The sequence below is a fragment of the Opisthocomus hoazin genome, chromosome 25 (assembly GCF_030867145.1).
Source record: "Opisthocomus hoazin isolate bOpiHoa1 chromosome 25, bOpiHoa1.hap1, whole genome shotgun sequence".
NCBI classification, from domain to species: domain Eukaryota; kingdom Metazoa; phylum Chordata; class Aves; order Opisthocomiformes; family Opisthocomidae; genus Opisthocomus; species Opisthocomus hoazin.
Genome location: NC_134438.1, coordinates 6,491,480 through 6,518,844, shown reverse-complemented (window position 1 = coordinate 6,518,844; position 27,365 = coordinate 6,491,480). Strand labels below are relative to the sequence as shown.

The 27,365-nt window shown below is 44.5% G+C and overlaps 2 protein-coding genes across 4 annotated transcripts in view; one reads left to right on the top strand and one right to left on the bottom strand.

The window, feature by feature from the left end:
- Positions 1-689: 689 nt before the first annotated feature.
- On the bottom strand, positions 690-23,953 carry SLC26A8 (solute carrier family 26 member 8; the record flags this gene model as incomplete). The annotated part of the gene is given in 20 exon segments (XM_075442906.1): positions 690-2,125; positions 3,226-3,404; positions 3,534-3,588; positions 4,962-5,321; positions 6,561-6,695; positions 6,784-6,876; positions 7,723-7,789; positions 8,949-9,055; positions 9,609-9,704; positions 10,942-11,019; positions 11,803-11,916; positions 12,880-13,027; positions 13,397-13,479; positions 13,712-13,861; positions 14,555-14,719; positions 15,212-15,387; positions 16,294-16,410; positions 17,167-17,306; positions 19,778-20,051; positions 23,722-23,953. Coding segments are annotated over 20 exon segments (2,985 nt in total), but the record flags the coding sequence as incomplete, so codon positions are not given.
- The window catches only part of MAPK14 (mitogen-activated protein kinase 14), a 25,754-nt gene continuing 22,191 nt past the window's right edge, over positions 23,803-27,365 (top strand). Inside the window, exon 1 of one of the 3 annotated variants that reach the window (XM_075443207.1) lies at positions 23,803-24,225. In XM_075443207.1, coding sequence (XP_075299322.1) covers positions 24,110-24,225 — 116 coding nt within the window. In that variant the 5' untranslated portion in view covers positions 23,803-24,109. The remainder of the gene's footprint in view (positions 24,226-27,365) is intronic. The other 2 variants (XM_075443206.1, XM_075443205.1) reach the window with 2 other exon arrangements.

The window sequence follows — 27,365 nt, the reverse complement described above, 5'->3', positions numbered from 1 at the left end:
CGTGCTCCGTCACTTCACAGCCCGCGTCCGGGGACTTGTGCTTGGCTGACCGCAAAAGCCTCGTGTACACATGCGGGAGCAGAGTTATGGCACCGCAGCGCTATAAGGGAAAACGATCAGGATTGTGTGGACTTCCTCTCAGCAAGATATTTGTTTTGCAACAAATGCTAACGTACTGACGGCTGAGTTGTCCCTTGGTGCTCAGCTCTGCAGAGTCATGGGGGTAGGAATGAAAGATTCAGAAGTTTGCGGAACAAGCCAAAAAAAACCCCAACCCTCAAGTTTGCAATGGAGACTTTCGATGGTGCCAACAGCTAGGCATGCCATCCCATCTTAAATCCAGGCTGCCGTAGGAGAGCCAACAGAATCGGGAAATCAGGGCTATGCTTTTCCTGGGTTTTGTATTACTCTGTTTTGAACAGAGCTGAGAGGAGCTTGGCGTGAAGCCACTGCCCAAAACAATGCAGGGAAGCATATGTGGTTTGAGAATTACTCAACACCATTTCAGCTTTCAGTTTTTCCTGTCTTTCAATCCAAAAGGTATGAGGGTTCCAGGACTCAGTTTCCTCCACAGTAAGCAACTCTTACACAGTAACGTTCACTAAAATCCTTTACTCTTGCAGTTTACAGGTGCAATACTGTGACTTCCCTCCAGAAACTGCTTGGAATCAATAAGATTTTAAATGAAAAAAATGAAAAACAGGTTAGAAGAACTCACTGGAACACATTACAGACAGTTTAATATTAATACTCCTATTAGCTGTTGTATCATTGTTAAAAAGTAGCAGCCAGGAGCAGCAGAATTCAGAGGAGCCTCCCTGCTGCTACTGCACATCCAGAAACCACGCATTGCCCAGCAGCAAAAGTTAGAGCTGTTCACATGTTAACGATTTAGCCCAGAGTATAGGACTTGTACACAAAGGATCCACCATTTAAAGCCAAGTTTTGCCCTAAAATAGGGTCTGAATGGTGTATAGACACAGTGCTCGCCACCCATCTAAAATTAATTCACCTGCAGCTCTTCACATTACGCAGTTCGTGCCATGGGATAATCCTCCAGACGAGGGCATGAAGCCTTTTGATGTGTATTGCTGGTACAGTTAAATGCTTCTGCTTTCAGTGGAATCCTAGCTCACACCTCTGTCCTGATATTACTGTGTCAAATTCTATGGCTGATCTACAGAAAATATAACTAAGTTGATTTTTTGCCAAGTGTTAACTGTATCCAAGGCTACAATTTCTCTGCCTCTTCAGAACAAAGTCAATACACCCCTCCATTCTTCACTGTTTCAGTAAGGACTACAAAAACATTAAAAAAATATTTTATTTTTTACTGGAATTTAGTTCTGGTGGATTAGAAAGGGACTGAGGCAGAAATAATGGATGGACACTGTTATGTTAGTGCAGATGATATCAACTTCAGCAAAGTGTTGAAGAGTACTAATAAAATGTTTTCTTTGAAGCATCCTATCATTCTAAATACATCTGAAAATAATGAAACTGGCTGCATATAAGCTGTTAAAATATGACAGATTAATTTCACTTACTAGAAAACAATAAAATGTATAAGAAGTGCTGAGCTAGGACATGTAAATTTCTACAGAATTTCAGAAAACAAACGCAAAGAATTTGCTAGAATTAGCTACAAAACTAGGAATTATCCATTGAAATGTCACTGCTTTCGGCATTGCTGGGTAGCACATCTATTTGAAAATGCTTGAAAAAGCAGTAAAATAAATGTTGCTTTTTGTTCAGAATTACTGGAGGCATTAGTTAGGCTGTCTATTTTAAAAACTTTGGAACAGAAAAAATAAAAAGACGTTCAAAGGCTGGTAAGAATTGACAGAACTGTTGTTTAACTGTACCTTTCTCCTCTCTACTGTACTCCCAGTTCCCCAACACTTGTAATTCAGGGCTTGCTGGTGTATTTCCATCTCTTCCCCCAGCTTGGGTCCTGGAAATCCGATTGAAGGGGCGGAGTATCGTACTGCCGGAGAGAGCTTGGCTCTGCTTCATTCTGGGCTGAGCATGCGATATCTGATATCGGCTCTTCAAGCAAAAGTTTGTTGTCAGAGTTCTTTGCAGCGAAAAAATCTTCATTCTTCATCAAGAACAACCTTCTTTCCTGAAACGTACACAAACATTACTGTTAGCCAAGGGTGGCCACTCTGTTGAGCCGGTCAAGCGCAGTTCCCATGCCAAGGCAAAGTCATGTGAGCAGCGAGTGGGCCATGCTGCTGTGGGAGCACGGGGCAGTCCAGATCCCCGAGGAAATGAGCTAGCGGGGACATCGCCGAGAGTCCCATCTGCACACCTGGCCCAGCCTCCTGGGGAACCATTGTCACCTCCTGCCTGGCAGCGGCTCCCAACCCTCCCCTCCAACATCCATTAAAGGGAGATCAGTGAATGTATGCTGTCACCTTCATTCTTTGAAGTTTTTTCTATGGGGTAGAGTCAACATCCTTGCATTAGACTATTCTGGACAATGCCAAGATAAGAGAGTTAAACAAGTTGTTCCATGAGCAGCAGAACTCAAGAACCCTGTTTTCCTGCAGATTTGATTAGGTTTCTGCCTTCATTCTTGCCTCCCTCAGCTACAGGACCCCAGCCTGGCGGCATGCATAGGATGATTAGGCAAGGCTGGGTTCTTTCCCTAGGTGGGGCAATTACTGGAATCTTCTACTCAGAACAAGGGCTTTTCCTGGAACTTGCAACCGTCTGCCCTATTCAAACTTGGCTGAGACAGCCAGTGAGCTTAAAAATTATTGCAGAGTACTGACAGAAAGAGCATGTGCATGAATTTCAGTTCTTCAGGAAATCAAGCTAGCACTGTCCTTTCACTTCCCCCGTCAGCGCCAAGGGAGCTGGTGCAGTAACCTCTACAAAGAAAAAGCTTGGAGCTTTTGCTCTGCCCTGGCAGCGTCCTTGCTCTGTCAGAGAAATGGAAACAATTTAAAATACAACAAAGTCATTCCCTGCTGCAAAACTCAGCTGGATGCCTTTCCAGCCAGCACACAAAAATACTTTTCCCCAAACAGGAACACAGGACTCAAAGAAACAATCTGGATTATCGATCCATTGCAAAAAGGCAAGTACCTGTGAAAAACTGGAGAATTCAAAAGAGCATCTGCTCTGCCCTACTTCCTCAGCCACATGACAAGGTTTAAGTCACTGACTGGACAATTTAACAACATGAAGGCTTAAATGTTAAGCGAAATAGTCTGCCTTCTGCTGTTCAGCTAGTGGTTCTTCAGCAAACTGTTTCGCAGTAGGTTCTAGCTCATCTGGCTTTCCATGCTTGTCCAAAGCAGCCAGCACAGCAGCATGAACAGTTAGAAAGAACCTTTCTTTGGTGACATGGCTGTCAAAGAAACCATTCTTCTCAAAGTCTTCTATCACAGAGGCTACGAAAAATGGGCGAAAATAAATAAAGCAGCAAAATCACACCAAGCAGTACAGCTAAAACATCTCAATTCAGTTTAGAACTTATACTTGGAGATAAGTCAATGTTAGTAAACACAGACTATACTCACAGTGACACCCAGCTATAAGGACTGCAATGCCAACATTGTGAAACATATGGATGATCTGTGGAAAGAATTAATCCCATACAGACATTAGAGCAATTTTGCATTCTACAAGTGCACTAGAAAGTAAAAGATAAACAGGGAAATAAAACCTCCCTTGTAGTGTTTTATCCCTGAAGCAAAACTTTATTCCGGTATCTCAAATCCTGTTTGTTAGTTCAGCACTGAACAGCCAAGCTGTCCAAGACCTTGCTGAATGCTGACTCCAGAGGCAGGGCAGGTCACAGCCAGACCCCACGCTGGCCCTCCCACACCTCACTAGGCAGCACATAGTGCTAGTTCTGCCCTTCAACACAACATTTCCACAGGAACAGACTAAGTTGAAGCATCTCTCCATACGCAGATGCCATGCCCACGTGCCAATGAGAATAGGAACCTATCTTTTCAAGAGTGACCTGTAATTCTAGTTGTCTCAATTTTCCTGTCCAACATCTTTAGTTGTATCAACTTAGTGGTAAAGGAATCAGATTTTAGAGGGGATAGATTGGCACCATTTCCTCAATGCCTGACCCTTTGTAAGCCAAAGATCTCAAAGGAGTTTTTTTTTTTTTTTTTTTAAGAAAAGGCAATGAAACTCTTTATTTCAGAGAATCACAGAATTTCAGAATACGGGGCTGGAAGGAGTCTGAAATGACTTTGACTTTACCCCCCTTTCCCAATGGAAGGGTCATTCAAAGGGTGGCAAGTAAGTCTTCGAGGATTTTAGGGACATCAGCTCAGTCCACAGTTATTCACAATAGGTGTTAGTCCAACCTGTTATTAAACAAAAATCTTTTGAAGTTGAGCTGCAGAGTCTGAGGGAGCTGACTAAGAATCCATCTGGAACTGTGTCTTTCTGAGAAGCACAGCTACATGAAATGTACTTTTGCTAAATATATATCTCCATTGGCTAGGATCCCCACCTGAAGACTTAAAAGTTCAAGGCATACTTCAGAGAAAAGGCTAATTAGGCAGTCAGCAATAACAACAAAATCACTCTAGGAGAAGACAGCTGCTAGTTTTATATTTGGCACTTCTAAAGAAAAGCATTTTTTTACATGTCCAGCTAGAAGAAGAAACTAACTGCCAAAATGGAAGAAAGAAATCCAACATTTTTATAAATGTGTTTTTAGTTTACACGACTCTAGAGCTGGTGACAATGCATGACAGGTTTTTGCATGTCTTTTGTGTGGGTAGTGGGGCTTTTGTTTGTTTTTTTTTTAATATTTTTATGGGAATTTATTAATTTCTGAAACTCGATAGCTAAATCTTGCACCCTTAAAGGTCACCTGGAAGAGGTGCGGATTTTTAGGCAGCAAGGCGTTTTAAGCTCCCAAGAAAGAGAAGCCATTGAGTAAACTGCAGGTTTCACATCTGTGTGCAGTTGTCGCTTACCTGTCGCAGTAACTCTGAACTTGTGAAATCCACAAACTGCACCATACTGAAGTCTAAAATAATGGTGTGAATGGCATGTGGCAAGTGCCTGGGCTGTCCTTCCTGATCTAACTGCACTGAGGAATTCTCTGTTGCAGAGCCTGGTGAAAGGCAGGCTCCTGTCCCTTCATCCTTGTTCTTTTCGGTCGTAAGTCCCGTGTTAAAGCCTGGGGATGCACACTGCGCATGGGCTGCTCCTACCAACAGCACCCGAGAGCTGAGTTTGTCTCCATACTTGGACCAATGTACCAGATTAACTGAAGATGATGAGGAATCGCTGCCTGCGTGATGTCGCTTCACCAGTTTCTCTGTATATGGTATCTAAGACGGAAAACAGAGAGTACGCCAGTGGCTGGAAGAATTGGGCCCAGGAGGTGGAAAATTCGTTGCTGCAAGTAAGAAAGTACTGTAAATCATATGATATTTCTTCCCTCATGGTAAAAAAAACCACAAACAAACATGAAATAACACTAAATATAGGACAAAACCACCAGAGTATGCAGCGCAGCAGGTGACTTAACCAAGCCTCAGATGTGTGGTTAGCAGACTGCCTTCAGCCGCCAAATAGTACAGGGGTACCTCTCTTTCACACCTTGAAATGGCCTGTGATACCGGATTCTGACTTGTTACTTCTACCTTTCAGAAAAAAAAAAGAAGAAAAAAAAAAGATTGCCCATGGCCACTGCCCTTCAGAGCAACAGTAAGCTGCCCCTTACGTGTCGAGTTCTGCAGACCTTTGATTCATCTGCTTTCTTGTATGGCAGCTTGTCACAGAACGGACCAATTTCATCAATTTTTCTCTCTTAATAGATCCAAATGTGTTTTTTTAATTTTTGTAACACAAGAAAGGAAAAGTCACTCTGTATTTTTATACTTCTGTACTTGATGTTAAACTATCTATCACATCCCTTCCTAAGCACCTTGGTGCCACATATGGTTTCCAAACCCCTGTCCTTCAACCCATTTCTGATACAAGGCCTTTTACAAATCACATGTAACTTCTTGAAAAATATCTTCTGAAGACAGTCCATTCCCTGAGGTTCCTTTTACATATTGTCTAAGGCAATTCAGAAAATTCAGATGAAGAGGGTTATGAGTGACTCTAGCAGATGCACAGTGCCCAATTACAGTAAAGGTGAGAAATCCTCTAACCATGATAATCGTAGCTGCCTTTGAGGTATTTTGTACTTGCACTTGGAAGAACTGGCAGTGGAACAAATTCTCACAAGCAAGGGAATTCTCTGAATTCTATGGGGAAAAATAAGAAAATCCCTACGGAAGCACCTGACAAAATTTGTTCTTTCAGCTGAGGATATACTGAATACTTCAGCTGCTAGTTAATTCACCCAGTAAGCTGAGCTCCTATTGCACTATCACATAAAGTATCTGTAAAGACATACAGTGGTAATGTTTGCTTATTTTCAAACAGCAAATATATGTATGCTTTATACACACATTGATAGCTTTTTCAGTGCAGGCAAGTTAAGAACGTTGTCCTCAGTCACATAAAAACAGGCACCTCAAACAAACAGATCAGATACATAAACTTTTAAAGCTGACCCTAGGTGGTGGTAGAGGTGGATCACAGACACAAGAGCATTTAAGATCGTTTCTTTCCACTGCAGTGTCAGACAGACTAAGTGAAATTAAAGCCCTCATTTCACTTTCATCTAGAGGCACTGCTTTCATGTCCATCTGAAAAAGAAAGGCAGTTTTATTAGAGCTTTTATCACCCTAATGCAGGCTCTTAGAAACTTTTGCTGACTGAAAACGTGGCATTTACCTTGTGTAACAAATAGGTTTTGAAGTGATTCATGTTTGCAAAGGAGATGGAAGAACAGCACTGGAAGATTTTGATACCTTCAATCTCCCTTGCCTGTAAACCAAAAGTTGGATCAGTGAGGGTTGTTTCTAGCAGGAGCTCTGTTTCCCCTCCTGACTCTCCGTGTTGTAGTCTGCAAGGTCCTGCCCTGAGGACAGAGTTTGCCTGGCTGCACTGTTGACTACACTGCATACTGGTAGTAGCATTGGCAGCACGGACCTAACTATCATAAACTAATCTGCTGCTCTTGCAATTAAAACCATACCTCCAGCAGACGTATCACAGATGACAGTTGGCTGGTCTGGTATAAAATAAGCCAAATTATTTTTAATGCTCATTACAGAAAACATACACTATACCTTTGTCTTACTAACCTTGTCCTTAAACTATACCATTTTTTGCAAATGCATCAGCGTAGCACTGGGAATGTACCCATGTGACACAGGCAAAGCTCTCTACTACTGTATTGCCTAATTCTGTACAGTGCAGGCCTTGAAAATAACATGTTAAAAAGGCCCGTGCCCTACCTATTATCCATCACCAGGAGAGCCTGTGAGTCAGCCTAGCACATGCACAGTCATAATTGTGAAAACATACGCAGAGTGGACAAAACCAGACTGAGAAAAGCACGTCAGCAAAAACCACCAAACAGCTCTGGAAATGACAGCAGTGCAGCTTCCACCATGGAGACAGCGCAGATGGACACAAGGAGCTCCAGAGGCCCAAGCAGCCTGAGCTACATATCTGAATCACTTCACACTACAGATACTTAAGAATTCTTCAGTTTTCAAAGTTTTAAATCAAATAAACCCAGTCTGAATGGTCACCCCCAGGCATTTAAGGGAAGAAGCTAGATTACAGAGAGAGATGGAACATTTGTTTTTTGTTTCCTCTTATGGCTCTGTAGATGGATAAACTTCTATAAATATTCATGTTTGGAATCTGTCCCAGCGCCACCATCTTCATTCTGAAACAAGATGTTTATTAATTTTTCACAGAGAACAGAGAAAAACCATCTGTTCCCAAAAGCTTGATCTCCATTTCTCTCATTTCCACTGGATACACCAACAGTAACTTAGAGGGTATGAGCACAAAAAGTTATTCACTCATAATTAGGGTTCTTTGAGTTGGGGAGCAGCAAGACAAGCACAGCCTTCAGCTACACTGGTGCCCTCAGGAATGGTGCTGCGTGGTTTTGGGGCAGGTTCTGGTCAGTTCAGGGCATGGGTGGGATAAACATGTTGCTGGAGAACTGGAAGGCAGCGGGCTCTGATGTATGGAAAATTGTTGTCAAGACACTCTATTCAAAGCAATCTGTTTGCAGATAACTTCCCATGCTTTTTTTGAGTGTTGTTGACACAATGCTCTCACTGGTAGGAAACTGATAAGCAGTTATATATCCTGAAGGTAGTATGGACAACAGGATACTCAGCTGGCCCTTTCACAGTGCTCATTAAATCCTGAGGCAAACCTAAGAGAATAACTCGGAGCAGAGGCAATACAGTGAGTTCCAGACAGCAACTGAAATTCTTCCTGAAGGTATTCTTTCAGAGCCACTCTGGGTCAGATCACAAGCAACCGAGTTATTTCCTACCTCTTTCCATGTTTTTCCAGATGCTTCAGTCTACTCAGACAAGCATCTCCCTATCATGGTAGATCTCATGAGGTGTGGCTTGGATTTATGAATGATTTTCCTGTTTGGATTAGCAGCTAATAAACTGAGTAATGTGTGCCTGACGTAACCTCCCTCTCCTGTCACAAACTGAGTTTACGGAGAAGATAAAGCAACTTGGTAAACGGCAGTGAAGACTGAGGAATATATTTGAAATAAAGGCACAACATCTCATTTCAGCCTATAGAAGCGTGTATACTGATCACCTCTCCTGGCTGATGCCTACAACACAACAAGCAGTCTTTGACAGCGTGGTACACCTGCAGAAGGAGCCAGTCCAGAGTCCATGAACTCAAAGAGATTACTGGTTTGGGATGGCATTAGAGAGACTCCAGAATGACCCAACTGAAGTGTTCACAAACATGAAACAGCTTTTTCATTGTCACAAGTATAACTATCTCTAAAACATCAACTCTAAGAAAAACTAGTATCTTGTTTTAAAAGTTACAAGTACCTGTGTGACCTAATGGTGATTACAAAGAATGTAAATCCCATGGCGATCACTAAACCAATATCAAGACCAAGACAAAGCACTGCAGCAAAAGTTACAAGCCAAATAACCTTTGAATAAGAGACAGAGAGAACAAGAGCAGTAAAAAGATGTAAAACGACCTCCAACTCAGCCCCAGCATTTGCAAATTGCAGACCAAAAGGAAAAAAAAAAGGCTCAGAATGGTAATAGGTGAAAAGCTTTGTTGGCACATGCAGACAAACCCAGTCCTTGAAGTAGCTGCAAACAAGGATCACAAATTACAGTTCAAATCGCCAGATTTTTTAACAGAGCTTCAATTACTAGCAAAACCCACATCATATTGGGGGTCTTTCTCTTCATGAGAAATCCTGCACAAGAGTTGACATGAGAACGTGGCCTGGCTGGCAACTAGACAATCTCCTTCTTAGGGGATTGGAGAAGCTACAACAATCATCAGTTCTCCCTCTATAGAATTAATTGCAAATTGATTTGTAGAGATTTCAAGGCACTTTTTTCAGCGGATACTTCAAAGGACCCCTTCTCTAAGGGAATGGCCACTGCTTTGCCTTGCCCTCCCAAAACATCCATTTCTCCCTTTAATAAAACATTCCAATTACTAGGTGGCCTTTTTTTGTCACTTACGAAATGATAATTGTCCTGTCTCCACAGGATGGGGATGTCCAGAAATTTTCCAAGAAAAGGGAGCACGTTAAATACCACAATAGCAGCCAATATGCCCTGTGCAAAACAGAAAAATAGCACCTATTATTTTGTAATTTTTTGTCTGCAACCACAAACATGCTAAGGAACAGATATCCATGACAGACAAACTGCTTGAAATTAAAATCTTAGAATAGCTTTATTTCCGTAATTTTCATAGATACGTATAACAGTTCTCCTCTGATCCGCAAACCAACATGAAACTAGCATATAACTGCTTGCTGGATTTCACAATCACTTCTGCCACTACGACTGGACTTCCTCTAGAAACGCTCTGTGTAGTTTCCATTACAGTGTTCTGCAGTGAATCCCTACGCCTCCTGCAGCACTAGCAGAAAGGCCAACACCATCTACAGAATGAAGAGCTGCTGCTCTTTCAAAGAATGGTTTCAATTAGCATGGGTAGCTCATTGCCAGATTTAGGAAGCTGTTTGACACCATTTGTTGAAACTGCCTTTCTTAGCAAAGAAAAGGAGGCTGAAGCGAATTAGATGGTTAAATTCTGCTTTTTTTCCAGCTAGTTTTGGGAAAGGGATTAATTCTCCCAACTTACAAAGAGGCCAGGAAAATATCAGGAAGTAATGCTCTGTCAGTGGTTCCCTAAGAAAACTCACAGAAAAAAAAAAAAAGAAAGTCTAGACAAAAAATTAAGGGAAAATTGGAAAACTGAGTACTCCGAATAATCTACAATATTACAGACACACTGGCAATGCAAAATCCACAGAAGGCAGTTTAGGAGTCTGTATGGTTTTAAAACAAACCTCAAAGACCAAGCTAGAATCAGAGACACTAAACCCAAGCTTCCATTTTGAAGATTTTATTTACCTCTTTAGACTAAAGATTTTGAAGCCCCCATCTTGGAACTACTTATACCAATGCAGGAGAGGGACTCATGAATTTGTTACACAGCAGTGCAAAGGCTCGGAAGATGTAAGACCAAAAGTGAAATACAATGTTTCTATTATGGAGGCTGGCAGTGAAATTTCAGTCCAGTTTTAGCCAAAGAATCTTAGCTTGCACTGATCAGTGAGAGATGGGAGAGAGATGCAATATTTATTACCTAATATATTGTCCGGCTGAAATTGAGCAGTTTAAAGTCATTATTTTGATTTGATCCATCCCTGAAAACAAATAACTCTAGAGCATGATATAATCCCTAACTGCTTAGAAAATCTTCATATTATGCTTAGAAAATCTTCATTTCATGCTTAGAAAGCAAGTAGACTGCTGCCATAACTACTTCAGGTTCACTTACGTTAGGTACCACCTGGAAAAAGTGTCCTAGGTTCAGCGCAATCACCAGCATCATAGATGCTCCAACCGCTGCTGCTAACTGAACAGAAATACTTTATTAGGGAGACCTGACAGAAGCATATCCTTGCTTGTCCTCTCTAAACAAGCAGGTATGGCCCACGTAACACCACCGACTGGGAAAAATAACCAGGGGATAATTAACAAAGGCCACAGGTATGCTGCAATGCATGGTACAAATTCTACAATACTCAAGCTGGAAGAGTTTTCTGTAGATATAAATTTGACCTAAATGGACTATTCTTAGGCAGAACAGAACAATGCAGGATTTTCATTTGATAATTTCACCTGAGTAACAAGATACTTCGCTTGCAAGTCAGACTTTGGAATAAACCCTTTCTTAAAAAAAAATGTTTTATTAAACAGAATTACTTCTATGATGCAGTGAAGCATGTACAGACATTCAGTTAAGAGGTGTGATAAAAACATTATTACATGTTATTATGACATATTACACCCTTTTTCCCCCATAAAAGTCAAGTACTCGAGTTAGGAAGAAGTGCTAGAATTAAGGGTGCATGAACAATTTTCCATTAGGCTTTTTGGGTATATTCACTAAAATACAGTTTTAAACTGCATGAATATATCCTATTCTCCCCACAGGATCCCTGGCTTCCTTCATGGGACATCCTGTGCTGTAATCATGTAAGCATAGTACATATTTAGCATACACAGAGAGGGTATCTGAATGCATGTGGCATGGGTATGTAACTTTGTATCTCACAAATTGTTTAGATTAAATGTTACTGTTAGACTGTGATTTTAGATGAGAGTTTGGAAACTTTACAAATCCAGCCCAGCTCACCTGTGTTCTTCCACCTGTCTTCTCTTGAATGATAGTTCCAGAAATAGTGCAGCTGACAACAAAGCTTTTGAAAAATGAGCTGCAAATATTGCATAGCCCCACAGCTATTAGCTCCTGTAAAACAGAAACAGAAGGAAGCAGAGACAAACCCCAAATAAATGACTTGCCTTCATAGAAGTAGCTTATCAGGAATTGCTTTCCATTTGCTCACACTTACTAGTTGCTTATTTGTGTTGCTAAGCTCAGGAAACCTCTGGAAAGCAAGGTCTCCCATAGTTAAACGAGCTCTCTTAAAAGTCATATAGTTTTCACAGCTGAGGATCTCATGGAACCAAAAATTCAGTTCCTTCTTTCAAAGAAATCCACTTAGAACCACAAGGCTATGAAGCACTGACTTTCAAGCTAACATGTGGCAAATCTCAGCATGCAGCATAGCACACCAGGACAAAAGCTGAGTGGAAAAGACATCCCTTTTATATTTATCCCCAGAGGCTTCCAGAAGCCAGGGCAGCTTCCTTACTGGCTTAGTTTCATTCTAGTAAAGATCCAAAGCCATCTGTCCTGGTTTTGGCTGTGATAGAGTTAAAGAAGCTAAACATGGAGTAGTGCAAAACACGTAATGCTTACTAACTCTAGCACACTGGAAACTAACGCAGTTTTAGCTTGAAAGCCTCTGAGAGCAATCACTCTGGGCAGAGAATCCATACACGGGGATAGCAGCCACATATAGAGGAGAACTACAGCTGCTCTGGCCATTTACAATTTCAGCTCTTAATTTATCAGGCTTTTATAGTCTCATGGATTCACAACAGCAACGGTCCTCAGGGATCAGCTGCAGCACTGTGCATGTGTGAGGTTCATCCTCATCACTGGGAATATACAAAGGCCTCTTGGCTTCACATTATTGGCTTATAATGTCCACTTCCCATAGGGAAGGGTAACAAATTGCTATAAAACCATCATCTGCCATATTCACTCTGTCCTTGCATTTCTACCACTGTCAGGTAGTTAAGAGGCTTTGCAAATCGAGTTCAGCTTGCTGCTTAGCCTAGGAAGTACGTGCAGTTTTGTTCTCACCTGATTCCTGGCAATATTGTAGTTGTGAAGTGAAGCATACCTCTCCCCAACAAAAACAAGAAGGAAATAGCTTATAATAGCAAGGGAGAAGGCATGCGCTACGATGTTGCTCAGGTTTGATAAGTCTGGCGGTGCAGGAGGCAGAAACCTACAGGATCAGAGAACAGAGAAGTTTGGACCTGGTCTGACCGCTGTCCGGAGTAACTCCAAACCCAGGATCATCCTCAGAGGCATCCAGCACCCCACAGGAAATATTCTCAATCTGTACGACTTGCACCTCACAAAAAAATGCAAATTCCTTCCTCTTTGTGCTAATAAAACCTGAATGAAATAAATAAAACTCCAGTTTGAATTCTGTACATGCTTGGAAATGATGATACAATTAAAACACTTGAAGAGTTATTCCTCTAGCTGTACTTCCCAATAAAAGTCAGCCCACGTCAGATTTCAAGAACAGGATGAAACACCTCTTTCGTGCCTCAAAAGCCCACTCTCATAAACAGCATAGATTACTAACCTCTGAGGAATCATACTGACCACGGCACCACTAGATTCAGTGTGAAGACGAATGCAATTAGAAATAATGGTGACTGTGATAATCTGGGAGAGAAAACAAGAAGCAATACTAGGGATTTTATAGCATTTGCTCCTGAAACTGTACACAATCTCTGAAGACAGTTAATCTTGCAGGAGTACTTAAAGGATTTAAGCACAGATTCAGTGTGTAAATATAACAGCATCTTGAATTAATATGTGAAATGTTTTTTGAAATAAAGTATCTCATACGCTCTGTCAGTTCAGTTATCACAATGGCATTCTGGAGATCACTTACCAAGAGGAGTTCCATAGGAAATGCAACAGGACTATGTTTGTAAGTTATCGTGATAGACGTACTGAGTCGTAGTGCAGCCATGCTAAGCAAAAACAACAATATGCTGGTGGCGTTAGCCTTTGGGAGAGCCACGAAGCAATGAAATAGATTCTAAAAAAGAATCATCACAGAGAGGATCAGAGACAGGTACTACCACTATTTCTATATTCTAGCAGACTGACATAGCCCTGACACTTGAATTCATCCTTTCTGCTACGGTGGTATCTTCAGTTAGAAGAAGAGAGACACTAAGAGATAAACAGTATTTTAAAACTTATCTCTTCTATTGGTATCTGCAGAGAAAACACTGCCACAAATAGCTCAGATCTAGTAGTGTCATTCTTCTCTCTTTTACACTACATTTTTCTCAAGTTGTCTGACATTACTAAAGTAAGTTTGGATGAATTAGCTTTAACTTGTCTTTAGCTTGGAGTCTGCTGCTTCTTTGTCAGATATGATAAAGATACTGTGTGCCCAACAGCTTTCCCACTATGATCTATTGAAGAAAAAGGTACCGTTTCCTCCAACCTTTGCTCTACTACAATTATAGACACACTGAAAATATATTATAGCGCTACATAAGTAATTAAAAATACGCACACAGACTTTTCTTTGTGTGTGTCACACAAGAAGCTCCATACACTGTTCAAGACAACAGGAAGGCAAAGTAAACCACAGCTGAGACTTGCACAAATATCCCTTAGCAACTGACTTAGACTGAAATTGCCTTCGATTTCTGAAGCTATTCTTTTCTTTCCCCTCTAAGAAGCATGCATTTCTTCAACTAATCATGAATTTACTCACATAGAAAATGCCCAGGGGGCCCTTGTGGAAGTCAAGCATGATGTCACAGATAAAGGGAAACTGTGATACAGTGACATGCAATGCTGCTGCAGTGACGTAAGCATCAACGAGAGTCTTCGGCACTTATGTTGTTACAAACCCCAGACAAAAGCAACCTAGCAGCAACTGTATGGAACAAACGAGAAGCAAGACGCGATATAATTATCAATGTCTAACCCCGCCCTTGTTTCCATATTTGAGGAGCGTGACTCTTTACTGCCATACATGATGGCTAGTTATTTGAACACGCTGTTTTCATTATGCACAATTAAGTAGGACACTGCCAAATTAAAAAAGGAGCGCTTTACATCAAGTGTGTGCAGTTATGCAGGACTACCTAAGGGTCAACATATTGCAGAACTGATCAACATAAAAGAGAATAATTTACTTCACACATCTTAATCATGGACCCACGAATCTTAACCTATCATATCTTTTTCAGACAGCACGAGAGGAAGAGACAGACCTTCATGTCCCACTTAGCACAACATATGTATTCAAATGTGCTGAGCTTAGTATTATTGGTAAGAATATGCAAGCAGTTCCAATCCTTACATTTGTACGAAGAATGCACATAACGATATGCCATTAAGGCTATGAAACAGATTTATCTTCTACCTGAATGATGCCAGTCAAAAATGTTATCGATGCGGTAAGCGTCAAGGCCTCCGCGTGATCATTCGTAAAGTTAGGGTCTGAGAGGTTGTCCAGTGAACCATTAAAGGACAACGTTTGGCTGAAATTAAGAGTCTTCAGAATGTCTGTCACCACCACATTTAGGATGCTGAATGAGCCTGGAACCAACAGAACAGAAAACAGAAAATGGAACAGCACGAGATGTTGCAATGAAGACTTATCTTAAAACCACACATCCATCTCTTCCCTCCACCATCAGTCTGTGCATTATGAGACAGTCTCTTTTCACTCATATATATAATCCACATATATAAACAATTTTTACCGTTTCTGACTAAGTACATAAAGTTTCCAAAGTCCTGTCTGAAAATTTCAGATTCCTACCATTTTATGGGTGAAGGTTTCAGGTGGTCAGATGCACAGCAAAAAGATTTTAATGTAAAGCACAAAAAACGGATGCATTGCAATGAGTCGCCAGAAAGGCTGAAAAATGTAAGTTAGTCAGAGAAAGAACTGCCAATTTACCTAAGAGGCCAGAGCTCCACACAAGCCCTCATTACGATAATGTGAAGGGCCTTCTCACATGTAAACAGCATTTTAATAATCTAGCTTCTGAACAAATTAAGAATGTAAACCCATCAACAGTTCAGTCATGGCACGAGAGTGTATGTAGAAGACCGTGGAGAAGACCAGGAGCCAAATCATGATTCACAGTAACATCCTGGGGGTAAATGTGAAGCAGCTTGCACCGGTCCTTTATGCAGGAGATGCCTCCATGACACCCCAGCTGCCACCTTCGCACTGGTGTCTGTGATAACTCATGTCCTCGGGGGTACAAAGGGCCCAGCAGCTGAAACATGACTGACTTGGGGAAATTCTCACCACAGGTCAGCTGCAGAAGTGGAACAACAATGAACTGAGAATCTGGGGATCTGGATTCTCACCTAAATAACATCTGCATATTAGATGAAACAGATTAGGACATCTCACCAGTTTTTTGAAGCAGCATTGAACATAATCTCTAGGTCCTGTAGAAAAATTTCACAGCACAAAATAAACCTCACCAATTGAGATATGATGTGAAGTCCCAAATATAATGTACATCGCTGAGCAGCAGAACGCAGAAAGGAAGCCATTGATATTTGGCAGAGGTAACCTGGTCAGCCAAACTCCTAAAAGTCCTGGAAAGCAAAAATCTGTTTCTGAAGTCATGCAAATTGGGAAGGCTCTCTACCTTTGGTTACTATTTTTAAGCAAAATTTTGCTGATGAAAACCTGCCAACCTTTACAAATATCCCATCATTTTTATTCACAGAATCACCACACATGGGTAGCACGAGCGCAGGTCTTGCTTACGCTACCTGCCACTTCCCAGTTTGGGTCTAAACATGCCAAATCAGGGAGCAAGACGGCCATTCCACTCCCACAGTCTGTTTTTTAGGGAATTCAGGACCTGATAAAGCCAGGCCAGTTAGTGACAAAAGCCAATGTTGTTTTACAACACGAGCCCTTGCTAACTCAGAAATTAGACAAAGACCCAGAATAACTCTTTGTTTAGGCCACCTACTAGTGGGGTGGCTATGGACGTGGGCATCTAACAGACCTGATTTTGCAAGGTGGATTTTAAAGACCCTGTTATTTTGTTTGCAGTATAGGAAAATGCTGCTATTAGTCTGTATTTTCAGTTAGTCTGAGGGAAACTTTATGAATAAAAGTAGTGTCCTGTCCTTGAAATTACACCACGTAACATCTGATTATAGCAAAGTTCTCCTCCTGCAAATACCAAATAAATAGGTTAATGATTTAAGGAACTTCCAAGGTTAAAGTTCCCACATAACCTGACAACATTAGAAAGAACAGAAACACAAGCAGGAGACAGAGCATGAAAAGCATGATATACAGAAGGAAGCTAGAGCGTTTTTTTTCTCTCTGCCTACCTTGAGGAATCTGAAACATCCCAACACTTAGGCCTGCATGTAGATCCCTCAGGATCCATTCTCTGAACCGATATGAAAAAAGCCAGTTCAGGACAGGGAACACCTTCAGTGTGATCTTTCTGAACCTTCCCCAGGAGAAGCTGAAAAGAATCAGACAAGCTAAGCTATGTGTAATGGCTTTTACAATCTCCATCGCTTTCGCGTGGCCCTTGCAGGCACACTGCTGCGGTTGGCACGAGCACTGCGAACCCGCACAGGCGTTAGCCTTCCACAGATCCAGCTGCACATAACATGAATCCTACACAGGCACCCCCGTGCCTTTGCATTCCATTCAGATGAATCGCAAACACTCGTGTGCCATTCATATGATAGCCTGTCAGCGCCGGAGCCCAGCATACCAAATGCATCAATTACTTGACCTCATTAACACCACAGTTAAATAGGAGATGGTATTTTGATTCCTCCTATTCTGATCTAGGAGAAAAACATACAAACACTGCATTGGGGCAGGGGGGGAAACAGGCAAGCCTATCAGCCAAATGTTTCCTGTATTACATTATTGAATACGGGGATGCAAGCAGGACTTGACCTACAGGATTTATTTTGCATATATGTTTTTGAATCAGAACTTCCAGAAGGTAAACTCTGACTAACCCCACAGCCCCGTGCTCCTTCTTCCCCTTTTTAATCCCCTGCCAATGATGGTGATTTTCTACTTACAAACCAGATATAAACTGGTGTAGTGTCTGCCCAAGGCTTCTGGCAGCTTTGAACAGTGGCTGTGGGGACTGACCCCCAGTTAACGCTACAGAGTTGAGTCCCTTTCCATCATTTTACTGTCCACGGTGACTTACATACCGGGCTGACAAGTAGATACAAAATGGAGAAGAGAGAAAACACATGAGACAGGGAAGTGGAAAAGAAACAGGGAAAAAGAGTATGAGGAAGCAAGGCAGATGTCATTCTTAAGTGATGAGCTGGGGGAGGGAATAAAGAGATTTTCATATTAAGTATCAAGTGCAATGATAAAGTTTCCAATGATATTAGCTATGACTTTGGAGCAAAATTCTCTCTTTGATCTCTGGGCAAGACTTATTTTATTGCACCCGGTGTTTCTGGGTGCACAGACTGTTAACTCTAGATCACATCATAATTATACACAATTCAACCCACTCCTTCAAGTAATTTTATTTGTCTGACTCCAGAACCTCATCCAATCTCTTTCTTACTTTTTTCTTTTTTTTTTTTTTTAACATATAAAAAGACAGTGCTGGAACAGAAGGCTATTGCACAATCTAAAGGATCTCACTGTTTCAGGAATTAATCTTGACGACAAGTGTTTGTGGTGACGGAAAACTAGAAAACACAATAGCAACTCAAACTATGGCTCCATTTGTCTTCACTTATCACCAGGAAACGACTCCACAGCAGTGTTAGAGGTGACCCATAGTTTTAGGCTGCAGTCCCACACATAGCTGAGCTAATGCTGAGCTAGTTACACAGAAACGTAGCTGAGCTAGTTGCACAGAAAGAGAGAGGTCTGGCTCCCCTGCTTTCCTTTCCCTGTGTGGTCGGGTCCCTCCTGGCAGCAGCAAGCTCTTAGATTAGCTCACCACACCTTGTGGAACCTCGCCCATAGCTAGACCTGAGTCTCAAATCCTGCCATGGTCTCAAAACAACAGTTTAAGTTTCAGTATACATTCAGAATACATGCTGAAACAAAGCCCAGATAAATGATGAATCAGAGATTTTATATTTACTTTCTTAGGAGGACTTCGATGTAGCCATAACCATTGACAGCCCACTCCGCATACAAAAAGAGATTCAGAAAGAAAACTGAGATATTCATAGACAAACAAAACTAAAAAGCAAGCTGATGAACGGGCTTCCTATTTTTCATCATATTTGCCTTGCTGGAAGAACATCAGGAATTCTTCTATGCTGCCAACAAAGACTGCCTTCTGGTGAGCCTGCAGGGCTCCTCTGGCAAAAGAGATGCTCCTACTCCCAGTATAATGCCCAAAAGAGAATTTTGGCAGATGGGAAAATGAGGCTGTGGAAGCATTAATGCTTTATCTGTACCCTAGCCTCACCCGCTCTCCTCAAAGAACACAGCAACACAGCTCCAAAATAATGCCAAAGTAGTTCAGTCAATCCCAGTTTTACCATTACGCAACTTGCCATGTCGCCAGCTAAGAGGGAACAGAAAAAAGGCTCTTGAAATTTCAGAAAGTACCAAAAGGTATAAATCAGAAAAGGGCAAATGAAAGCCTGTGTCTGACAGCTGGGCTGAGGGAAGCACTGGCGGGAATTACAAGCATTGGCAGTTTCTCTTTACAGAGAGGTATCTGTACACATCCCTCTCACTGTCACAGTCCTGAACAGACACTTTTGCAGATTGCAAATAGCAATTTTGGCAGCATGGCACTACGCTGATCTTGCACACCTCAGGTGTGAGTTGCTGTAGCTGGGTGTACTGCTTTGGTTATCAATCAGTGCAGTTCAACATTTTAATTACCAGCTGTGGGAAAGCTAGAACCTTTATTACACTCGGGCTTGAAGAGTCTGCTTAGTTTCTTTACAGCTGATAAATCCCTGGCACAGAACTCACCTGCACTGTAGCCATCTGTTCTCTCGGGGGATCGGTAGTGCTCCACCCATGGTGGAGGACAGTTTTCTTTCAAAGTGTGCTTGTAAATGCTCCTCAGTCTGAATTTCTCTTTGGAGCCTGTAAGTACCAACAGTATCGCTGTCTGCTGCCGTATTTTCCTTCCGACCACAGCCAGTCAAAACCAGAGGAACAGCAAACGCTGGAGACCACAATGAACGCTCTCTTTCTTGGCAGTGAGACCGGAAGAAAGAAAGAGGGTCACTGTCTGAAGTATCTACCAAAACCAAAATAAAAAGTATGATCCGTGATCAGTCCATCCCAGCAGAACTCCTGTGGAGCCAATAGTTACAGCAGGGATAAACATGGCTCGAGACCGAAATCCATGGAAGACGTGCTGCTCTTAGGATCAAACAGATCGATTGCCAAACCAGTTGCAGGAACACTGGCTCCTTCTGGAACTTGCCTTGTTCCTACTCTGTAGGAAAAATCAGCCTGAATCCTGCGATTCCCAAAAGCGGGCCCGTGTTTAGGGAACTAAATACAATCCCTCTCTGTAAACTCACCACAGCTGAGGAAATTTTCTTTGAATTCTACTTGTTTCCAGTCCTGGAGGAAAAAGATTAGTCTGAATCATACAGAGCGCAACTAAATCTGAGGCTGTACAAATGCCCCAACCTGTTGTACAAAATCAGTATCTGATATCATTCAGGTTTTTAAATCCTCAAAATGTGTGACTCCCATCCCTTAGACTTTCAGTATGACAAAGGAGCTCTGTATTCAATCACTGTCACTCAGAGTAGGTAAGATGTGAGTTTCCACAGTGAATACTGAGTAAAGGTCCAGTGCAAGAGCGGATCTAAGACAAAGCTCTCATACCGACAGCTAAGGCAGAAAAACAATTCAAATCCAGACGTACCAAGTGAAAGTACACACAAGAAGGGTGGTGACATGTAGGAACATATTTTTTTGGCTATGGGCAGAAGAAAGAAAGAAAAGAGGAAATAGAAAAAGGCTGTGAGTGAGCAGTTGAGAGTCTATTCAGAATGCAATCTAAGTTTAAAATATCAAAACCTGCAAAAAAATTCATCGAGCTTTAAGTCTTCTCCTTGAAGAAGCAGAAGGAGAGAGAGCTCATAGTAGACATGCCTCAAACACAATTCAAACACACTCCATCCTTCAGGCACATTCTCCCTCTTTTTGCAGAGGAGATAAATCAAGGTCTTCCAGAGATGAGTTTAAGAGCCATTTTGTTCATCAGCTTTTGAAGACATAGCCGTTTGTGACATCTCTGAGCACAATCACCTCTTCAAGGCACAGTAATACAACTAGCAAAACTAACAAGAAGCTAGAGTTTGCAAATAGTTGGAAATAGTTACTTTTTAGATGCACGCAGTGGTAACTTCCAGCTGTGCATGCCTGTTATTTGGACTTCAGCGGTGACTCACAGCAGCAGAGGACAGGGTCCCACTGTTACGCTGTGTAAAGAGAAGGGTTTTGTCATGGGAAGCCCAATGTTTTAGAAGAAGGCTTCCATATCCCATGGGAACGTGTCTGTCTGGCACGGTACTGCTAAGGAGACTCATCTTCCTCAAGCCTGAGATCAAAAACCAAGCAGCCTTAAACACAAACCCCTAACACTTACTTATTTGCTGTGACATTCTGTACTCACAACCTGGTGAGGAAACCATGGGCTCCACTCCAAAACACGCTTAACCTGCAGCCCTTAATCATGGAATCACAGAATCATAGGTTGGAAAAGACCTCTAAGATCATCAAGTCCAACCATCCACCCAACACCACCATGCCTGCTAAACCATGTCCCCAAGTGCCACATCTACACGTTTTTTGAACCCCTCCAGGGATGGGGACTCCACCACCTCCCTGGGCAGCCTGTTCTAATGTCTGACCACTCTTTCAGGAAAGAAATTTTTCCTGATATCCAACCTAAACCTCCCCTGACGCAACCTGAGGCCATTGCCTCTCGTCCTGTCGCTAGTTACTTGGGAGACCAACGCCCACCTCACTACACCCTCCTGTCAGGAAGCTGTAGAGAGTGATAAGGTCCCCCCTCAGCCTCCTCTTCTCCAGACTAAATAGCCCCAGTTCCCTCAGCTGCTCCCCATCAGACTTGTTCTCCAGACCCCTCACCAGCCTCGCTGCTCTTCTCTGGACACGCTCCAGCCCCTCAATGTCCTTCTTGTAGCGAGGGGCCCAAAGCTGAACACAGCACTCGAGGTGCGGCCTCACCAGTGCCGAGTACAGTGGCACGATCCCCTCCCTACTCCTGCTGGCCACACCATTCCTGATCCAAGCCAGGATGCCGTTGGCCTTCTTGGCCACCTGCGCACACTGCTGGCTCACGTTCAGCCGGCTGTCGACCCAACACCCCGAGCTCCTTTTCCACCAGGCAGCTTTCCAGCCACTCCTCCCCAAGTCTGTAGCGTTTCGTGGGGTTGTTGTGACCCAAGTGCAGGACCCAGCACTTGGCCTTGTTGAACCTCATACAGTTGGCCTCGGCCCATCGATCCAGCCTGTCCAGATCCCTCTGCAGAGCCTTCCTACCAGCAGATCAACACTGTCACCCAACTTGGTGTCATTTGCAAACTCACTGAGGAAGCACTCGATCCCCTCATCCAGATCATTAATAAAGAAGTTAAACAAGACCGGACCCAAAACTGAGGCCTGGGGAACACCACTCGTGACCGGACGCCAGCTGGGTTTAACTCCATTCACCACCATGCTCTGCGCTCGGCCACTCAGCCACTTCTTCATCCAGCAGAGAGTATGCCTGTCCAAATCACAGAATCACAGAATGTTTGGGGTTGGCAGGGACCTCTGTGGGTCACCCAGCCCAACCCCCTGCCCAAGCAGGGTCACCCAGAGCAGGCTGCACAGCACCGCGGCCAGGCGGGGCTGGAATATCTCCAGAGGAGGAGACTCCACAGCCTCCCTGGGCAGCCTGGGCCAGGGCTCCGTCACCCTCAGAGGGAAGAAGTTCTTCCTCATGTTCAGGTGGAGCCTCCTCTGCTTCAGTTTGTGCCCGTTGCCCCTTGTCCTGTCGCTGGGCACCACTGGAAAGAGTCTGGCCCCGTCCTCCTGACACCCACCCTGCAGATATTTAGAGGCATTTCTAAGGTCCCCTCGCAGCCTTCTCTTCTCCAGGCTGAACAAGCCCAGCTCCCTCAGCCTTTCCTCGTAGGAGAGATGCTCCAGGCCCCTCATCACCATCGAGCCTTCAGCCTGAACACAAGCACACGCATCGCTCTGGTACCGCAGGTGCTGTGACAGCATGGAGAAACAGTTTATTCTCCCCACACAGACACAGCAGGATCCGGACACGGGGAAATGGAGCAGGGAGAGCTCTGGAAGGGAACGCAGTGTCCTTCCAGGTCTGGACGAGCCGTTACCGCTGCCTTGTTCCGGCTCCGGGAGCGCCAGAGCCGCGCTCAGCCTGAGGGACAGCCCCCCCCGCCCCCCCCCCGGGCAGCTCACTGCAGCAGCGCCGCTTTACCCACGTTTTTTCATCTGTTTTCCTTTACTTTTCTCCCTTCAGGCACCGCCCCGGGGGGGGAAACCCAGCACGGCCCAGGAAAAGCCGGAAAACGGGCCGAAAAGCCCCAATTCCCCCTCACTCCCCCCTCACCACCCCTCAGGCCCCGGCCCGCCCTCACACCGCCCCCTCCCCCCGCTCCGCCCCGCGGGGCCGCTCTCGCGAGAGGCCGCCGCGTTGGTTCCATATTGGGTCATCTCTGCCCTCGGCTCTCGCGAGCGCTGTCGCGACGAGGGATTGGGCTCCGCTGTCGCGGCGGGGGCGTGGGCGCAGGGCGGCCCGCTGCCCCCGGGAGGGCCCAAGCCCGGGCTGTGGGCGGAGGCAGTGGCCGTGGCGTCGCCTGCTCCCTCCCGCCCGCCCCGCCCGATCCCCGCCGCGCCCCGCTTCGCCTCACCCCGCTCCGCCCCGCGGGGCCGTCCCGCCTCTGGCGATCCGGGGAGGGACGGAGGGAGCCGGGAGGGAAAGGGAGGGGGGGAAGGAGAGGAGAGGCGGTGACGGGACCCCCCGGCGCCGCGCCCGCCCGCCCGCCCTCTGAGGTGAGGTGAAGGCGGGGGAGCGCGGGCGGGCGGCCAGCGGGCGGCGGTGTGAGGGAGGGCGGTGCTGCCGCGGGGGAGAAGCGAGGCGGGGACAGAGGGAGGGAGGGAGGAAGGAAGGAAGAAGCCGCCGGTGCTGCTGGAGGAGGAGGAGAAGGAGGTGGCGGCGGTGCTGCTGCTGCTGCTGCTGCAGCCGCGGGCAGAGCCTCCCCTCCCGCCGGGCCGGGCGGGGCGGGCTCCGGAGCCGAGATGTCTCAGGAGCGGCCCAAGTTCTACCGGCAGGAGCTGAACAAGACGGTGTGGGAGGTGCCCGAGCGCTACCAGAACCTCTCCCCGGTCGGTTCCGGGGCCTACGGCTCCGTCTGGTGAGTACCGGGGGGGAGGTCGGGCTGCTGCGGGGGCCCCGCTGCGGCTGGCAGCCGGGCTCGGCGGGAGGCGAGCGGGGCTGGCTTCTCCTCGGGGGGGGGTTTCTCTCCCCCCGGCTCTCCCCCAGCCCCTGCCAGGAGCCACTCTCCTCCCGGGTGCAGCGGGGTTGCTGCCGGGCAGCCGCAGCCCTGCCTTGGGAATGCGGCGGGGATTGCACCACATGGCAGGTGGCACTGGGAGCATTTTTGCAGGGGAAGATAATCGTGTCCCGGCCCCCCCCCCCCCGCCCCCAGTGAGCTCCTGTGGGCAGCGTTCACCGGGCCTGCTCGCAGCTGCGGGGGATGGAGGCTGGCAGGGCCCCCGCAGCCGGCTCTGCAGAGCTGAGGGCCTGGCAGCTCTCGTCCCAGTTTCCTTCTGGACCCGAAGGATAGATTATATTGGAGGCAATTAGATATTTAACTGGAATCTGTTGATAGGCAGGGAGGGTAGAGGGAAGGCTGCCAGGGCGGGTTTTTCGTCCCTGACTTGTAACAGTGGCTTCACAAGTGTTGGTGTTTCCCTGGCGATAGTAAATCAGCAGAGGAAAAACTTGTTTTATTGCTGCAGAATGACCGAATTGCTGCGGCGTGCGGTGCCTGCGAGAGTAAAGTCCTGGTGCAAGACCTGCAGAAACACGGAGGGCTTGAAGATAAGGGTTTAGTTTTTAACGCTTACCTAAGAGGAGCAAAACATAGGACAGGTTACACGTGCAGAATACAACGCTTCCTGAATTTGTAGTTTCTCTCCTGAAGGAAGTTGGATCGTTAAACGTAAATTAACTGGGCTGCGTGCATTGTGCAATCTTACAGCCTTGTCTTTATTCGAGTCGGTTTTATCTCTAGACTGAGCACTCGTATGGTAGAGCTGTATAAAAGTGTTCGCAGATCACGGTGTCCTTGTGTTAAGAAATCTCTTCCACACGGATGTTCTGGGTTTTATTCTCTGTTCTTTGGGTCTGTTGAAGTGTGATCAGAATTTTTAAATACGGGTGCAGAATGATTACACATCTGCTCTGCTGCTGTATTGGAGCAGGCATGCAGATTTTTTCATTAACATAATATGCAAATTTGAATCAGGAATATAATTTATCTTATGTTTATATCATGAAGAGGGATGCATGTTGAACTCTCCCAGTAAAGAAAAGAAGTGGCTTTGCATGTGCTGCAGTTTTAAGCAAATAAAGTTCTCTGTTGTTCTTAACCTACTGTTACAAAATTGTTGGTAAATTCAGCTTGTGACATGCATTTCTTAAAAATGCTGTGCCTCAAGTGTGCAGATGCTTACATTTCATAAAAGACAAAGGCTGCTCAATACTAATAGCAAGATGAACCAAAGTACTTGCTGGTTTGTGGTTTGTTTTTTTTAAACACAGATGGGTTTAGTTCTGGTGAAAGAAGGGCCTTGCTGCCATAGCTGATAAATAACCCTGGAAGTGCCGCGGAGTTACGTAACTCCCTGAATGCAATGGGAAATGAATTTGCTCGGTGCCTTGTCCTGTGTGTTTGGAAGGTTGACCCTACACCGTCCAGCCCATTCCTCTTCTGTCTCCCCCTCCCTGCAATCTCCGTTGTGCGTGTAATACTTCCAAAGTTTGTTTTCATGACCAAGAGCTGAGGAGTTTGCATCATGAATTTCCTGTTTTGCTGTGTCAAAACTTTCAAGGATTGTGCAACTGTGTTCAGACCAGATGAAACAATTTTGTGTTGGAAGCAATCTCAGACATGTGGCACAGGAGTCTTTTTGCAGTCCACGTTAATGGATTTCTGTGTGTTCTTCTAAAAATATGTTTCAGAAAAGATACCGTCTAGAAAGGCTAGTGATATGGACAGTGTGTCAGAATTAAAAAAACAAAACCAACAACCAAGACCCCTTGCATATAGATGTAATTTTATTAAGCTGCCAGTGGTGGTGCATAGTATTCAGGATATTCCTGCAATGACTTGTTCTGGCCTCTGCCCCTTCTGAGATTTTTCTCCCCAGTGAAAAGTTCCCTAGTTTAATCTGAGACTTTGCGTTTGGTGTACCTCTGTCTTGGGTTAGTAAATTGTTGGGGGTTTAACCACCCTTCAACTGAATGGTTAAATAGACTTTCATGTGTGTCTGCTGCATTATTACATTAGAATGTAATATAATGCTCTGTTGTTTATGTAGTTGTCAAGATGAGACATCTAAAAATGAGGAATTTCTAGGAAGTGGGGGGAAAAATTAATAGAAAGAATTAAGCCAGCAGATGAATCATTTTGACTATGGAGCTGTCTGCTGCAGCTGCTTTAACTGTCTAATGCGAGTATGACTCGGAACACCCTCATGAGAGAACCTGGCTTTATCGTAGTCAGTGGATGGAGAGAGAGGGGCGTTTTCTGCAGGCAGCTGAAGGCACCCAAGGTATGTGCTTAAACTTAAGGCAGATATTCCAGTGTTTTCAGAAGTGTTGCGTGCGGTATTGGAAGAAGGAGGTTCAAACGGCCAACTTGGGTATTTTTCAAGAGATGTTTTTCAAAAACTGCGAGTATGTGGAGATGCAAGTAGGGATACAGTTCCAAAGCTTCGAGAAACGTTGATGTATATCCTCAGATTGTTCATTACCAAGTCATGTAACGATTGCTGTGACATCTGTTGTGTGAAATGCCATTTCATTTATTCTTGCAACAGTTTTGTTTGTTTATACAGCATAGTCTTTTGCATGGAAAGGATTTTGTAACAAGGTCTGCACCAACACACATGTGGGTTCTTGAAGTACCAGGCTTGTAATACTCCGTGTGAGGAGGAGAGGGGCCTAGCTAATGCAGCATCTTGCAGTGGGAAGGTGTCGGGTGGAGATGGGATCGATTGGTGACTCACAGTTTAGCTGGAGGATCGCTGCATTTCTGTGGTGTGCTGGAGGGAAGGCTCAGCGAACGGCGTGAGTTCAGCCAGCTCTAAGCTAAGCAAGCAGATGCTCCGACGATCTTTGCCACCAGTTTCCAAAACGCTGTGCAGGCGGACTTGTTGCACTCGGAGGACTTTGCTTTGCTGTTGTATTTCTTGCAGCAGTTCTTCGTGTGCTGTGTTGATATGTTTGTGAAAGAAGGTTTGTGGTTTGATTGTTTTGCAGGTTATC